At 34.8% G+C, this 17,832-nt stretch overlaps 1 protein-coding gene across 11 annotated transcripts in view; it reads right to left on the reverse strand.

Annotated features, from left to right (window-relative positions):
- CYRIB (CYFIP related Rac1 interactor B) overlaps positions 1-17,832 on the reverse strand; it is a 146,544-nt gene that overhangs the window by 16,740 nt on the left and 111,972 nt on the right. For 7 of the 11 annotated variants that reach the window (XM_055314098.1, XM_055314095.1, XM_055314099.1 and 4 more), the window contains 3 exons: positions 15,339-15,421; positions 8,531-8,652; positions 3,732-3,837 (listed from right to left, as the gene is read on the reverse strand). In XM_055314098.1, the coding sequence (XP_055170073.1) occupies positions 3,732-3,837; positions 8,531-8,652; positions 15,339-15,411 (301 nt within the window). In that variant the 5' untranslated portion in view covers positions 15,412-15,421. Of the gene's footprint in view, positions 1-3,731; positions 3,838-8,530; positions 8,653-15,338; positions 15,422-16,337; positions 16,421-17,832 lie in introns of all 11 variants that reach the window. The other 4 variants (XM_055314102.1, XM_055314103.1, XM_055314104.1 and 1 more) reach the window with 2 other exon arrangements.

The raw sequence follows: 17,832 nt of genomic DNA on the forward strand, positions 1-17,832 counted from the left end.
GTGAAGTGTACACTAAGGATGAGCAAGAGGGCAGTGAGCCAGATCCTGAGCTGAGAGGAGCAGGACATAGCAGAGGAACTGCAAGAAGACCAACATAAGTAGAACAGAGATGCAAGGAGAGTAACCCAAGACTAGCACAATATGCATATAATTTATGTTCCATACCAAGTGTTCTGGTCTTGTCATTCTAATTCCCCTGGAGAAACTACTTAAGCATAATAGATTAATGTTTATGAAAACTCCACTTCATCTGCTATGTGTAGGATGGATTACAGGAGGACGGACGGATGGCATATAGAAGTATAAGAGTGGACGTGAAAGTCAATTAGGAGGAAAAGTACATTTTAGCTATTTTGAAAAATGGTTTATTCATCTCAAGATTCATTCCATTTGTCAATATTAATGTAAGTGCAAAGCAAAGTCTGAGAGAGAGGAGAATAGTAAAAACCATTCAACACACACGTGTGCACATCCACACCCCAATACTGTTACAGGCTGTTGTAGAAAAAAAGAAAGCTGTGTTTTCTAGATTTATCAAGTCTCAGGGTTAATGTAACATTTGCAGTGCTCTAAAACTTTGGGGGATGGCACAGCCCCTCCCCTGTGGAGTGCAGTCCAGTCACTTGGCTCAGGTGGGATAGCTGGTAACCATGTTGGAAGACTTCAGTTCCTGAATGGCTGGAGCCCTCAATGGCAAATCTATGGAAAAAGGTCATCTAAAAACAAGGACACTGATTATCTGAGGCACCTGCATCAGTCTCTCATCTTGAGAACTTCTCTGGATACAAAACAGTCCTACCGGTCTAGAATAGAATGGCCTGTGTCAAGAAAGGAATCAGAGACAGAAGATCCCAGAAGGTGGCTCAGGTCTCTGGCTGAGTTGGAAAGAAAAAGAGGTCAAAGAAGAGATGATGTAAGGACTGTGGTCTTACTGATGGAGCTCCTAAAACAAAATCATGTGATTAGGATTCTTAGGAAAGATAGGTGACATGAAGAAATTAACAGGCTACTAAACTCTAAATTCTAGAAGAAATTAGCTGATAGATCAGTGCACAAAATTGCAAGGAAAAGACCAACTGGGAGAAATAATAAAGACAGATTAGGCTGCAAAGTAGAATAAGGGAAAACAACTGGATGCCTAGGAAGAGGAGGTCCCTGTGGAAAGTGCTCCTTTTAAAAAAAAAAATTCATTTATTCATGAGAGACAGAGACAGACAGAGACAGAGAGAGAGAGAGAGAGAGAGAGAGAGAGAGAGAGAGAGGCAGAGACACAGACAGAGGGAGAAGCAGGCCCCATGGCAGGGAGCCTGACACGGGATTCGATCCCGGGTCTCCAGGATCAGGCCCTGGGCTGAAGGCAGTGCTAAACCGGTGAGCCACCCAGGCTGCCCAAAAGTGCTCCTTTAGTACAGGAGAAACACCAAGAAAAGCCAAAGGAGTCTGTTTACTCTCTGATCATACAACCTTCAATGACGTGCCTCAACTCAGAAAGCCTCGGGCTGAAACAAGTACAGGAACTATCCCAGGCCAGCAACGTTAACCTTGTCGACAAAGGTCACTGTGTCTTCCAAATTAGTCAAGAGATTCCTTCCCTGTGTCTCTATAAATAAGCAAACTGGCAAGGGATCAGGATCTCTCTTCTGGGGTACACACCACTGTATATCTGTGATGCTGAAGCCAAGCAACTCTTTTCTTGGGACTGCAAGATTCTGAATGATCACATGTATCTTGACAGCTGGCACTTTATGGGCTATTTGTAATGTTTATCCTCACCTGTGGCTCAAGTAGGAAGAGGAGAGAGGAGGTTTAGTGGATATAAACCAGATGGTTCACCAGACTCAGGTCCAGAAAGGATACTGAAGCTCAGAGAATTTAAGTCATGTGGTCAAGACCACACAACCAATACTTAGCAAACAGCAGATTTTAAATAGGAAGCTATGCCTCCAAAGCCCAAAGTCCATTATTATTGCTTCTCCTAAATACCCAATACATATTTGATACATCAGCTGTGTTTAACCATTAATTCATCCCTCACTCACTCAAGAGACAAAGAGTTTCTATCATATGTAAACAAAGATGTGCTTCTGTCAACAAGGAAACTGGAAACATTACTAACCAGGTTACTGGCAAAGAGATGTAAACTGTCCTATGTTAAATTTGCACTTTGCTCATAACTTTACAGAGAAGTCACTAGAGTTAATCAAAGATCCAGGCTCTGACAGGATGTATGAAAGATGACAGCTTCTTGCTATTACCTATGTTACAAATACCATTCTGCCGAAATGGAACACATACCACTAGCCTGATTTAATTCCGATAGTTAAAACATAAGAAAACATGGAAGCCTAACTGGTTCAGCCTAGTTTACAATTATTCTTTTAAAGTAGCAAATGCTAAGAGACTAAGATGAGCCTCAGGAGGCCTGAGCACCATCTAAAGACATATAACTTCAAAGGCAGCTAGAAACTAGCAGTGCAAGAAACATTCTAAAGATGAAGGAGTAAAGATAACCACAATTAGAAGACCTAAGCTCAAAGAGGTCACAAAACTATAGATCATGTAGATGCTTGATCAAAAAGGCTGGCAGCGTGAAAGAACTGTCGTGCTTGAGAAAATAAGTTATAATTCTTATTTCTAGTAAGAAAAGTTATACCAACACTTCTATCTCAACAATCTGTACCTTTAACAGTCTGTACTTCATCTAAGGAAAAGCAGCAGTTCTCTCAGTTTTTAAAAAACCTAGGCATTAAAAAGAAAAAAAAAAAATGAACCCAGCTTTCAAGCAGGCTGCAGACCAAGTGGCCCAAGTAGCTGATATGAAGGTATAGACAGCCAGATATAAAAAACTAGGAAGTGACAGGGACCTGCTGGACACTGGAAAGCACAAGCCCTATGGTAGTGCACAGAAATGCTTTGCCACAGAGATCGCTAAAGCCAACTGAGATGCTGCTGACTGACCAATCACTGCCTAAGCTACTGATTTTTCCCAAGCATCTAGAGACTTAGAAACAACAACAACAAGATACAGAACCCAAATAATTACCCATTTTTAAAACTTGGCAACTTCCATCTTTCAAATGACTCCAGGGGCTAATTGCCTAAATCTCACCTGCTCTGCCTCCTTCTTCTCCAATAAAGGGGAATTCCAATTTTGCTTACTCACTGTATGGAAGGCACAACGCTGATCTCTGAAGAATTTTTCCCATACTAGGGAAAAAGCAAATGATTTTGAATGCTTTTTATTTTAATTTTATTTTATTTAACTCCCTAAATACCTGTGGGCACATCATCAACTTGCTATTTCTCTTGTGCTATTTTAGATACACGAACTGACTGTAATCAGCAATGATCTTTAAGAATACAAGAATCTAAATAGCCCAAGGGCCTGAGGACTAGTTATCACATATGGGACAGGATTTGCTGTAGAGATGGAGAGAAATTCTACCAAGTGGTTTCTCATACTAGGATCTTTTAGGCTACAAAAAAAAAAAAGAAATCAGTCATTTCCTAGTGGAAGATATAATTTTTTTTGGAGAAATGATCTAAAGAAATTAAAGACCTGGGTTGATAGGGATGGTAAGATTATGCTGTAATCTTACAGTCTAACAAGACTGCTGTACCTATGTAGCATACAAATTTAGCAAGGTGAACACAAAATATTCTATATTAATTCCTTATCAATATATGTCTTTTTCACTAGGGAAGTCATAATTACAAAACTTTCAACTTACCTAACCTCTGAGAAAATTCATAAAATGTCTTTAATTTGCCTACTAGTGGGACAACTGCACCCCAAGCCTTCTCTTGCAACTTCTCATCTGCTGGATGCTGGATTGCCTTCAAAATCCAAAGAATAAAAAGAGTTAGAGTTTTCAAAATCAAAACAGTATTATTTTTACATTAAACTATAGGTTTCATCAAACATAGGAAACCCTGGTATACTCAATAAAATATGACCAGTCTTTCAAATCATTAGGCAATCTTTTGTGAATATAGAGGGTCACTCCCAAAGAGATGTATTTTCTTGCTTTCATCTTTCATTTGCTTATTTAATCTTTTATGGAACTTAATGCTTTTTTCAACAATCTGGCTTGGTTTCTCTAACATCTTCAAATAAGCTAAACATGCTATTTGAAAGCTGAAACTCATAACCAAGATGGGGAGAGCATATGGGGGTCCTTATAAACATTATCAGGAGGTTATTGACATGTTTAGATTTTCTCAAGGCATTAGTACTCTGACTCCATCCACCTCAAACTGAAAAACAAGAGAGCAAAATAAAATTGAAACCACATAGATTTAGGGAATGCTCTGAATAAATAAGCTACAAACTAAACAAATGGGCTATATATTACTTACATAATGTGCCTTACAAAAGCTTGCCACTATATGCAAATTTTCTTGATTTTTTATATAAAACATTTTTTAAAAACCTTTTAAATCTTTTTAAAAGACTGTATTAATTTATTTGAGAAAGAGAGAGAGCATGAGGAGGGGAAGTGGCAGAGGGAGAAGCAGACTGGGAGGGAGCCCAATGTGGGGCTGAGATCACGGCCTGAGCCCGAGTCCAACGCTCAACCAACTGAACCACACCCAGGGACCCTTATATAAAACATTTTAAAATGATGTTCAAACGCAACAGAATTCTGAGGTGATAGGCATTTATGTGGCTACCTAGAATTTTAAGGAAAACCTGACATTACATATAACACTCCTTCTTTCACATTAATACGAATATTTCAAAGGGACTGTGATATTATCCTGACATACACAAAAGTGTTCTTTTAGCCTCAAGCCCCATCTCAGCAATGTTTTATTTTTTTTAATGTTTTATTTTTTAGCAATGTTTTATATCAAGTAGTAAAAATCTATTTATTATTCAGGAAATAGATGAAAATTAAAATTTTCTGTTCTGTTCCTGAGAATCATATTCAACTTTTCTTACAAGGATCTAAAAATTATTTTCGGGACACCTGGGTGGCTCAGCAGTTAAGCACCTGCCTTCAGTCCAGGGTGTGATCCTGGAGTCCCGGGATCGAGTCCCATGTTGGGCTCCCTGCATGGAGCCTGCTTCTCCCTCTCTCTCTCTGTGTCTCTCATGAATAAATAAAATCTAAATAAATAAATAAATAAATAAATAAATAAATAAATAAATAAATAAATAAATATTTTTCAAAATATCAACTCATTCTCATAATATCAAAATGCTCTGGCAAACATTACCCACTTTCACAACTGAGTTAACTACCTTCCCTAACCCTGCCCTGCCTCGATTTAGAACTGAGACATTGGTTGCTTTTATGACAACATGTTACGGTTCTCACTCTAATTCCTCCTCCTTTCACATCAGTTACACTGTGTTAGGCGACATTTTTGGTATAGCACCCAGCACACCCCAACATGCAGAAGGGCACTTAATACATGTCAACAGTGAGAGTGTCGTGAAGCAGATATGGTAACTCATTTTCAAAAATGTTAACCCTGTACAGATATATCAAACAGTAGTGAGGAATTCTTATTTCCCTGACTAGTGGTTCATCCTAGAGAATAAGCTTTATTAAACAGATTCTGTATTAAAACACTATTTAAAAAATATGTAATTCCACATCTTAACCATAGGTTTTCACATTTACCTTCCTCTCGAATGATAGTTTTTCTGAGAATATTTTCTAAAATGTAAGCCAATACAAGAGTACAAATAATTCTATAAATCTTATTTTACACACTGCCAAAGTGACCTCCAAAAAGGCAACCATTTTATAATAGAACTTGCATTAAGACAACCAGTTCCTAAAAAAAAAAAAGACTACCTGTTCCTTCATAAAGCACCCAATAACTGAGCTTTTAACAATGTATTATCATATATAACTGCATGTCAGTGATATGCACTTATTAGTAAATCTGAACAGTTTTTTCTATTGTCTGTGTTTTTCCATAGGTAGAATGGTTGTTCTATCAAGTTTATTGGTCTTCATATTGACAGTTACTGCAGTTACAGCTGTTCTTTGTATATTTGTATATGATCAGTTTTTATTTGTATCTTCCTTTCTTGTTTTCCTATTATTCAGAAATTTTTTACAGAGTTAAACCCAAACATCAATATGCACTCCTCAGTGAAAATTTCTTCAAATGCTTGAATAGTTACACACTTCATCTACAGAAGACACAAATGTGGTTTTTAAGAGTTTTCTAGCTTACATATTTTTTATCTATTTTATTTACCTAATTTCTCTGTCTCTAATTCTTTTACCAAAGAATTAATAAAGGTACCTTTATAATAAGTCTCAAAGTCTGGTCAGGTGAATCTCTTCCCATCTCTTGTGATTCTCCCCTTTCCTTTTAGTGTTCTTCAGTGTTATTTTTCTATATAAACTTTAACTTTGTGACATTTATTTACTTTCCCGCCTGATCAATCATGAATGCCACAAGCACACTTGCACCGAATGTGGCTACAGCACTAAATTGGGTGATCAGAGTATCCAAGGACAACTCCAACCTTTGGTCATTGCGTCTAAAGTTTCTGGTTTCACAGCTGAGTCCTCTTTGCAATGACTTCCTATGTAAGCTTTTCTATCATTTTACCCTCTTTTGGAAGATGATAACTGCATTCAATTAAGTCAATATACACATTTCATTAAGTCAGTATAAAAACTCTGCAGTGAGCCTTCCCACACAGAAGCAGAGTAACCCTTCACTTGGTAAGTTAAAAAAAAAAAAATCCTAAAGGCTCTAACCTTAAAAATAGGTAATGGTCTATAGCTCTACAGTGAATGAGATGTTTTTTCTTTATTGTTTATAGGAGACAACTATAAAAAACTGATCAGAATTCAATTATAAAATAAATTTTAAAGAAACTTAATGATATAAAACTGAATTAACAGTATTAATGATAATCAATATGGAGACACCAAACATAACAAATTGTGAATTGTTGTGACCTATAAGGAAAGAATTCATTAATTAGTTAATTAAGGTCTTGTCTAATCATTTAAACCTTCCATTTCCACAAATTTTTGATTTTTTGAAATATGTTTAAACGTTCAGGACTTGAATTTTACAGAAATGATTACTGCCTTCATTTACTAAAATCTTAAGGTTTCACTTAAACTAATGATATTGGCAAGATTCATCTAAGCTCTTCTATTTACTTCTGCAACAGTTACTAATTGCTTCCTAAACACTGTTTTAGGTGCTGATGACACACAAATTAGTAAGAAACCAAGGTTATGCTCCTCAAGCTGTAGGTGGTGGTGGAGTTATCAACATTAAATTTCAGAAATTTTTTAAAAAAGCGATGGTTACCATAAAAGAAATGTGTACAAAGTGCTGGGGCAACAGAGTAAGGGGGAATTAATTACTGGGATGTAAAGGAAGGAAAGTGTATGTGCAAGACATTCAGGGAACAAACAGTCCAGAGCAGGAGAGGTAAAAAATGGAATGCATGTTATCTATAATTTCCCTCAGCTAATGATATAACCAGTGGCTAATCTAAACCAGAAACCCTGGAATCATTTAACTCCCCTTCTCCCTTATATTAAACATTTAGTCAATCACCAAAACCTGTGACCCCTTAGTCCAAAACTAAATCGTCCTGAATCATCTGATGCCTACACTTAATTCTGGCTTCACTAACACTCCGTATGTCATTAGAGGAATGGAGCTGGATGGATATGGACTGTAAACCCAACACTTTGACAACCTCTGCACTGTTAGTTATACACATAATAAAAGAAGCATAAGGGGGGGAAATTGAAGAAACACGGCAATGACCTTAAGAAATACAGTGATGAGAAAGAGTTAAGGTCCAGAGGCTGGGTGTTTCTTTTGGTGGTAGAGGCCACCGGAGTATATTCTGATGGGAAGAAGTCAACAGAAGAAAAAACACAGAAGATGTAATTAAGAGAAGAAATAATTAAAAGAGTAAAGTTTCAGAGGAAGATGCAGAACAAAGGTAAAGAAATTAGTCTTGATAACAAGTAGAGATACAGCTTCTTCTGAAAAAGAGAAGAAGTGGAATAAGAGATGTACAGAAGCCTGGACAAGTTCAGAGGCTCATGACAAGAGAATTGAGGCGACCACACCAAATATTTGCTCCATGGTATAAAGTCATCAGACAGAGTCGGGGGAGTCCAGACCACAAGGATGACAACAGCCTTCTCCCAGAAGCACAGGAGGAGTGGAAAAAAAGAGTAGCAGGACAAAAGGCCACAAAAAGTTACATTCTCTCTTGCTCTCCAAAAGTATAAAGAAGTGTAAAAAGTATAAATAGTCCCCCATGGATACTGTAAATTTCAGATGTAAGAGCAACCAAAAAATAAATTTTTCTTTAACATACATAAATTGCATATTCACAGAACAGTTTTCCTTTTATCCTTGAATCACTACAACCACTTTTGAAACAATGCAAATGATCATTCTTTAAATATAATACTTAATATGCAATAGAGAATCCAAAAGTATGTACAAAAGAGATTAAGAAGAAGGATGCAGTGAATTTTACTCTGTTGGAAAATGTTTAAACATGCTTTACCTCTCGTATTTCATGGCCAGCTCCTCTATATGATTGCAAATCCTCCAAGATACCTTCTGCATCTTTTAATACTACATTCACCTGATTATAAATTTCCTTCTCAGACTCTGTAGGCTGGGCATCTAAATAGCAGGAAAGCACAAAAAAAATTTACAGTCACAGGATTTTTTTTTTTTAGTACACATATAACTGTAAACAATGAACAATTTCAATTTCTAAAGATGGCTAACATTTTATTCAATGTTACCTTTACACTTAGAAAACAGAAAAGATTCATAATTTTTCCATTACTTCTACATCTGAAAAGCTAGCCTCATGTTTGTAAATATCACAAAGAAGCAAGGGACCCTCCAACATAACTATTTATCTTAAGTTGTAAGTCATGACTAGGTATATTAAATGAACTTGAGAATTGTGAATTCAAAATTTAAATTGTCATAGTGTTAACAATCAATTTTACAACTCTAGTAATCATTATCAGCAATGAATGTATATGCATGAGTAGTGATTTTTTTAATGCAAGAGAAATGGAAAGCCTACCTTGTTCATCTATGGTTTAAGACTGAGACTACTTTATTTTCCTATAAAGTTCATTTTAATGACCTGAGTTTCAATATAAAATAAATTAAAAACTATTTTAAAAAGAATAGTTGTTAGATGCTCCCTTTTTCTAGGGATCACTTTAAATTCTGTGCCAATTGAACTTCTCTGCTGATGAGCACATGGACAAGACTCCCGTGCAGAGGAGTTAAAATTATGACACTGCTTCAGAACAGTGAGGCAGGCTGCTGAAAACCAGATACTTTCAGCTATAATACTGTCACTGAAATTTTGAAATACTAAAGCAAAAACAGGCTCCCCACATACTTGGGGTTGAGTGAGAGAAAAATGAGGGGAAAATTATAGTCATAAAAAACGTAATCAGGAACACAAACATATGGGCCTTTCCACCACCTGTGGTGTTAGCCACAGAGCATATGCTAATAGATGACTAAATTTGGATTTCTCTCTCCTAAACTCAGGGGAACAGAAATTCTGTTTTTAATAACTTGGTCATTTGTTTTTCTAAGGATAAATCTTTTTTTTAATTTAATACAATTCTTTTTTCCCTTGGATAAAAATGGGCAATCTGTGTGAAACGGGGTTTTTCATAAATCTTTCCAATTACACCACACTCGGTGCTACAGATAAATTGATACAGCAATAAGGCACTGAAAATGATAAATATTACGATTATCATTACTTATGATATCTTATGATATCTTTCTTTTATTGGCTGAATTCCTCCACACAAAAATTTTTCTTACGGGGAAAGGGGAGGCAGACCAAACTGATAATATGAATTGAGAGCATTTCTGACAAATCCCTTTGTCTACCAATCATATAAGACTAGTACTTAGACTTTTCTGCACCCACTTTACCTCCACACAAATATACAATGTATTTATTTCTGTCCTTAGAAAATTTAAAGAAACAGTTCACACATGAAACTTAGAGGAGAGTCCAGATGCCTAGGAACTGTAACTTTATTCTGCACATGAGGCAGGTCATAATTGAATTCCACCTATTGAACTTGCCAACTAGTCAAAAATATACCTTTTTTTTTAAAGCAACAGAGTACTAAATTTTAACTTCAACATATTTAAACAATACTACAGCAACAATAATGGAGTAACATTCATGTGCAAAGCCAACTTAAGAATCTGTGTTCTCATAGGTCCCTTATTTTCCAAATCTCCTTTCAGAAATCATCTATTTTTTTTAATAAAAATAATGTGACAAAATAATTACACAAGAGGAGCCAAATTAAAAATACTCTGTATCCAAAGCCATAAAGATATTACTAGGAGCAAATATTAATATTGGAGCTAAATGATTTTTTAAAAATCAGGGTTTCACATTTACCAGTAATAATTTCTCACATTTAGCCAGACCATATTCTCCAAAATAAGAGACACACTGAAAAAAAGTATACCTCATAACTTTTATACTTACACCAGATGCAATAGAAAAAAGTACTTTACTTTTTTTTACATGCAAAACAGCAGTTTTATTCTTTTTCATATGGAATTGTGAAACTACAGACATAACAATAGTAGACACATATCATACTTTTAATTCATGAAGTGGGAATTCATGACAAAGGACAATATTTTGACTGTTATATATCAAAAGATACTTGTGAAGTTTGCAAATACTAAACTGTATTTTTGGTGTGGTGACTAGCTCTTAACAGAAAAATGTGACACTGAGACTTACATACAAAAGAAACATTATCAAGTAGACTTAAGTAGACCTTGGAAGTGGTTAATAATTATTAAAAGTTTAGTAAGCACCAAGAAATTTAAAAATAAAGGAGAAGATTCCAGTTCCCCCTAAGGGTGGAAAAAATACCCAGCACCACACTGATTAAACATTTTTTAGACTGTCACAGGAAAGTCACATTTATAATTTTGAAAGCTGCTGAAGACTGCTGTAGAAATGAAGACAAACAGCAAGTAGCAGACAGGTAATAAGCACTACTTTAGTGAGAGCAAGTCATGCAAAAGGGAGAAATACTAAGGAGGGAGAAAGACTATAAAATAAAGCATTTTTCCAAAAAATGGTATCATATAATAAAACCAAGACTTGTCACTTTGATTTTTCGTGGCAAAGAATGAAGAAGTTTATTACTTGAAGAAAAAAATATCACTTAACCAGTTGACAAAAGGACATTCGATTGCAAAATAAAGTATCTATTACTGAGAGTAGGAGTAGTTATTACTCATCAAACTTAGTTCTTTTTCTTTTCAAGCTTAGTTCCAACAGCTGTTTAAGGGAATTAAAGCATGTTTCAGTTGCTCTTATTGTTTGAATGTCAAATTAAATATTGTAATTTCATACCAGTTTGCTATTAAAGAATCACTGAAAATAACTGAGAAAATTGAATGTCATGGTCCAAAAGGGGGCAGAGATCAGCTTAGCTACAGAAGTAACAAAAAGCAAGTCACATAAAAATTGTGATAAGCAGCTGTCGTGCTTTAATCTTGCACTCACTCATTCAGTAAATATTTACCATCTATAAGTTTCATCAAAACAGGGACCTCGGTGTATATAGCACATACACTGTATAGGATGTCATCTCAGTCCCGAGTAGATTTTCTATAACAAATACTTGGTGAGTGAATGAGAAGGTAGAGATATAAATACACCTCCAGCGTGAGTTAAAGGAAGCTATTATGCATTTTTATCTCTGTATGAATATAATCCTACATCATTTTAGAAAAATAAATATAAGAAAATGCCACCAGTATAAAGATATTTCAACGTACAGGGCAAAAGCAACTGAAAATATGCAAAAAGTAAAATTGGAAAATAAAGTTAGACTAGAAGAGTGGATTTCAATAGTTTCACAAGGTTGTGGGGGACAAGTCACACAAAACACACAAGAATTAGAGGAAATGTATGACTAAATGGAAAGGCACTTTAACAAAAAATCAGAGAAAGTAAGATTCCATTCCTCATTGACAAATGACCACCCTCTATCAACTCTCCTGTTTTGGTCTACCTGGAGATAAGCCAATCAATTCAACAGATACTGAACTCCTATCATTAACAAAGCACTATGTGAAGGCTGGAAGGGGACATAAAAATAAATAGAAGTCCCTCTTCTCCTAAAAACCATAATTTAATAAACTAATAAGATATAGTACTCAGACTAAAGATGTGTCACTAGAATCAGCTAAGTCGTTATCAAAAAAGAAATTCCAAAAACTAGAAGAGGCTATACTGCCCCCAAGTCAGTACTTTTTATATGCTGCCATTAACATAAACTGCTGCCAAATTTTATGGGGCAATTCTGGGCTTATACCTTAGTTGAACCATTATTCTTAAAATAAAATCTTATCATAACAGGTATAATTTAAGAAAAAGGCACTCTTTCTAATACACCTTAAGAGTAGATAACAATATTTCATTGAACACAGAATGTCATTTCATGCCTTAAGGCTTTTGTAGATGCTGTTCCTTCTTTCTAACAATGTCCTTCACTAACTTACCCTGAAACACTCTAAGTCACCCTCCACAACTCAACTCAAAGGTCACCATCAGAAAGTCTTCCATAATATCCCATCTACTCACGCTAGGTATCTCTTGGGATCTACACCTTGAATAGTAAAGGATATAAAGGAAATTTTTAGTTTGTATTTCTATCTCACTAGATTGAGAACTCCCAAAGGCAAGGGTTTTACCTTAGTTATCTCTGCATCCGCAGCATCGACTAGCCAGTATATAGGAGGCAAGCCATAAATGTTTGCTGAACTGAAATGAAAAACCATGTGTGTGCAATGTATGTGAACTAAAGGAGTAGTGATTTAAAGACATCTTCATTATGTCAACTACAGGATTCCATTAGATTATGTCTTACATGCATAAAAACACTTAATTTGTATACAATTTGATACAAAATGCCAGTATATCTATCTGTATGGAATTAATTCTCTAGCTGCCCAAATAGATACAATGATAGATTTAACTACTAAGAATGATGGAACAGTAAAGCCAAATTACTCTGGTAACCTGAATATTATTTTTCAACCAGAAACAAACAACGTAGTACTAAATATTCTACTTAATAAAAGAATGTGGTTTTATTCTCAGTAATCACAAGGAACTGGCAAATCAACTATATGGACAATCTTGAGTCTGGTATACAACTGTTGAAGACAGGACTCATGTGCTGGGTGCTAAAGTCACTGAAGTAGTCTAATGATAAACTTTTGGAAATGCATATATGAAGAAGGAGGCAAATATGCAAATAGATGAGCAATAAAACTAAGAGAACTCTAATGATGGAATCAAAAGAAAACATTTCAAAATCCGGGTAAGAAGGAACAATGGGCAAACTGCGGCCTAGTATACAACAGATCATCAGGTGTCTAACAAAGTTCTACATTGGCTGATAAGGCAACAAATATCACCTTTCACTTTCCATCTGCTTTTAATACATTCACATTTCATATGTAGTTCTTCATTATTGGCTATTGGTGGTGGTGGTGGTATTAGTAATTTTAATCTACTCCTGCCACTAAATCAGATATTTAAATTTTAAGGATAATGGTTCAAACCCTCAAAGACTGTAAAACCAAGACCAAGTAATATTTAAGATACTATAGTAAATTCATGCTTCTCACTTGACCACAACATGATGCTACGTTTATAAAAAGATCAAGTGCCAAGTCTTGAACAAGATCTTGACTGTATGAAGCCAAGATTCTGCAAATGTAAGGAATTTGAGACAGAATAAAAAGGAGACAGAATAGCAGAAAAATGTACAAGACCAGTTTGAAACAGATGCAAATAAACTAAAATACAGCTCTAATGTAAGTTGCCTCATCTGAAAGAATCTTCAAGTAAGCAATCTGCTTAACATCCCCAAGCTGATTAAAATTCATGCTGAACATGCATTTAAAATGGCACTGTTAAATTGTTGAGAAGGGTCAAGAAAACTAATATTCATTTAATAATATCTTTAACATTTCCCCCTAAAAACCCAACAATTTAATATGGTCCTGATAGTCCCATTACTCTTCTTTGATAGCCTATACACAGGACCCAAATATAACAGACCATTTATAGGAATGTAATAAAAGTAAAAAAATGATAGAAATAAATCAGAGACCACAAATTATTCCATAAAATGGGATAAACTACAAACTGATTCATATGAACCACCCTGGTTTAAAGAAAAAATATATATAAATTATTCAAAAAATAGAATGTATTGTGTAACAGAAGTTGATGGAAAATGCAATGACTCTCTGGGGATAGATTTTACGGGACTTATTTGTTTTTTAAACCAGAAAAGAAAAAAAAAAAAAACAGAAAAGGTCTTAAATTTTAAGAATTTAAAAATCTGTTCAAATGTTTTTATCTTGAATAAAAATGCATGGGATCACACAACTTAGAAACTTCTATCTCTTCACCCTTTCCTAACAATTTTCTAATAATGATCAGTTAAAACAGCAACATTCACACTGAAACAACCAATTTAATATCATTGTTCCCAATTTGACAACCAGATAAGCTAAAGCGATACAGACAGCCAAAAAGCAAAAGCTTTCCAACATGCACGGGGGTCAAAGACACTTACCTGCCACTCTTAGACCATATTACAATAGGTCATGCAACATAAAACAAACAGAAGGCAAATTACTTAAAGGTCTGTGAACCTATTATTTTTCTTTTTATTTAGAGTTAGAAAAAAACGAATTCCTGAAATACATACATATAATGAGTTTAACTTTTCAAATTAATTATCTGTAAAGATTAAATAATTAAGGTTCACACTTACCTTTTAATATTATGCCCAAACTACTGAGCTTTGAATGGCCTTCATGAACAGATTTGTATTTAAAATACTTCAATAGTCACAAAGAGTAATTAAAGCCTACTCAATTTTTTTCAACTATGATAAATTTTTCCCCAAATATTTGGTTGGCTTCTATTAATAAATCTTGAAGTAGCATTTGTCCTTTCCACCAAAATTTTTCATAAAAATGTTTTCATTAGAGTATCTCCAATTATAAAATAATGTTCAACTAGGAGATAGGGCTCTCTTATAAAAATTCAAATAAAAACATTTTATCACAATTTAATCTATAAAATATAACTTGCAGTTCTAGAAGGCACCAGAAATTTTACTCAAACAATTCATAGCTCAGTCATGCAAAGCAGTTAAGAAGATGGCAAAGTGGAAACATTCATTTAGTGCAAGACAAACGCAGTCTACTGCAGGCAAAGAGAAATAGATATAAAATCATCTTCTCACTTTCAAAATCAAGGAAAAAATTTGGCCCCTGCTCAAGGTCTGTGCATGTCAAAACTTTAAGAAGATTCCCCATGTTAAGGTACCTGTCAAGACAAGAATGAGAAAAGAGAAAATATCCCTTTATAAAAAAGAACATCTGAAATTTTTTTTTTTTTTAAATAGTAACAGGGAAAATGTTCATTAGGCCATGAATTCGTCCTTCAGGTTACCCAGACTGTGCTCTGGCAGGCAGCAAACCGGGTTCTCAAGGTGTTGATATGTAGGACCTAGAGGTGAAATGTGGTTTTCCTGTACACAATGGCACAATTGTTGCTCTAATTCTTCTCAAAATTCTCCCAAGACAAGTTTCATTAATGGCCTTATAATGAAAAATTCTTTAAGTATTCCAATAGTGCTAGTTTTCTGAAAAAGAAATTTCTTATCAAGAATTATTCACATGTAATCTTGTTTAATATTGCACTGAAACAACAATTTATTTCAAAGCCAAATATTAAGAGTTTTGGCCACAGCTCACCTTTGCATTTCATCTTAACATAGCAGAATGTTCAACTTACTTCCTGCATGCCATTCAATAAAGCATAGATTTCTAACCAAATTTGATTAATAAATTTGTGGAAGCCGTTTAGAGTACTGATTCTGGATATGCAGCACGACACCGATTTTCTCTAAGATTATCATAGGATTCTGAGCAAACACATTGCTGGGCGTAGTCACCAAGGCATACTATTAGAATGTTCATCATAAGGCTGCTTGCTTCATGGACTAATGAAAGGACAGCACTGGCTACAGACTCAACATGATTTTAGCAAATGAAAAACTAAAAAATTATACATATGATGGTGATGTTTGCCTACGATTAAGAAAAAAAATCATGCAAACTTTGTTTGATCCCCATATTTTATTAACAAATATTCGGGCCAGCCTTCACTGCGGTGTGACTATAGATCATCTTTCACCTTTACCATTATGCACCAGCTGTGAAGGGCTAAAGAGACTTACTTTCAAAGTCCAAGAAAAAATGTGCTGCATTGTGGTCTATGTCCCTGGTTAGCACCTTAATGAGATTACCCATGCCAGCAAACCTAAAAATAAAAATGGCAACATCATTTAGTTCCAGTAAAAAAAAATTTAAGCAGAGGCCTGGGATTCGGCAAAGGCTGGCTTGCTCATAATTACCAACAGGTGCAGGTTTAAATACTTCTGGCATTGAAAATTTGGAACAACAAAAGCACATTTGGCTCTGAGTTTATAGCCCTTTCCCTCTTTTCCACATATCAAAAAAGTTACATAAAGCAAGATTGGAAAAAAGATTAGATTTTTACATATAACTTGTAATATTTACATTTGATTAATACACCTATGCTAGTGTTACTCCTTTAAAATGTTTGAGGCATATATTCTCAACTTAAATTAACATCAAAAATAGATCTCTCAAGTAAGTAAAAACTATTATTTTTAAGTAATAGGGATATTTTTCTCCTTGCAGAATCAAATCCTATTGGGAATACTAGGAAGATAGTATTCAAACCACATTTAACCATTAAAGACTGAAGGGATTTATCAATTGATGACCCATTTAAAGAATTTTACCACAAATAAACCAGTATTTCTGACATCTTCTATACTCTTAAAATTAATCAGATTTTTCATTATTTAACTCACAGACTGATAATTCAATAATATCAACTATATACAAACATACAAAGTATATAACTTGGAAGTTAACACAGCAAACAAGCAAAAGGGAGCCAGCAATCATCAAAACTAGTTAAGTTGGCAGAGGAAAAACAGTAAAAATTAAGGCATCAGCATAAATCTTGCCCCCAAATTTGCCATGAGCCAGTGAGGATGAAGGTTGAAGGAGGTGTCAGGAACATCCAGGAAACCAGGTTCAAACCATAAAGTTGCAATAACTATAGGGAAGGCAGACTATAATACCACAGGCACCCCTCACCCTCCCTTCTCCCAGTTTCAGTATTTTTTTCCTCCCAATATTGAACTGCTAGCAAATATAAATGAAACAAAACATAAAGGTAACTATTTTTATCAACGAAAGAACACATATTATTACTCACTCTCATTACAAACAATCTGAAAAGAGTTCGGACTTCTGGCATCTGTGCCGTCCATTCCCCTCTCTTCCCTCACCTACTCCCTGGACAGTAGCATACCTAACTAACTTTGTGCTTCCCAAAGAGGAAGTAACAGTACAGGCATAACAGTTACTTGCTTTACAGGTCAAAGTGTGGGGGAATGACACACACACTTCTTAGAAAATGTTAAAATTTATTCACAAATGTTAAATTTATTTCACAAATGTTAAATTGATTCACAAATATGATAAATACTGAAAAGTCCTCTCTCTTTTAAAACAGTATTATTCCTCCAGTGGGAGAGGTCAGAATCTATCTTATTTTTGATATTAAAATCTTTATCACAAAATTTCACTGGAAAGATTTTGTATAATGTTTTATATAGATAGATAAACTGAGAG

Source organism: Nyctereutes procyonoides, unplaced genomic scaffold (genome assembly GCF_905146905.1).
Source record: "Nyctereutes procyonoides isolate TBG_1078 unplaced genomic scaffold, NYPRO_anot_genome, whole genome shotgun sequence".
Lineage (NCBI taxonomy): Eukaryota > Metazoa > Chordata > Mammalia > Carnivora > Canidae > Nyctereutes > Nyctereutes procyonoides.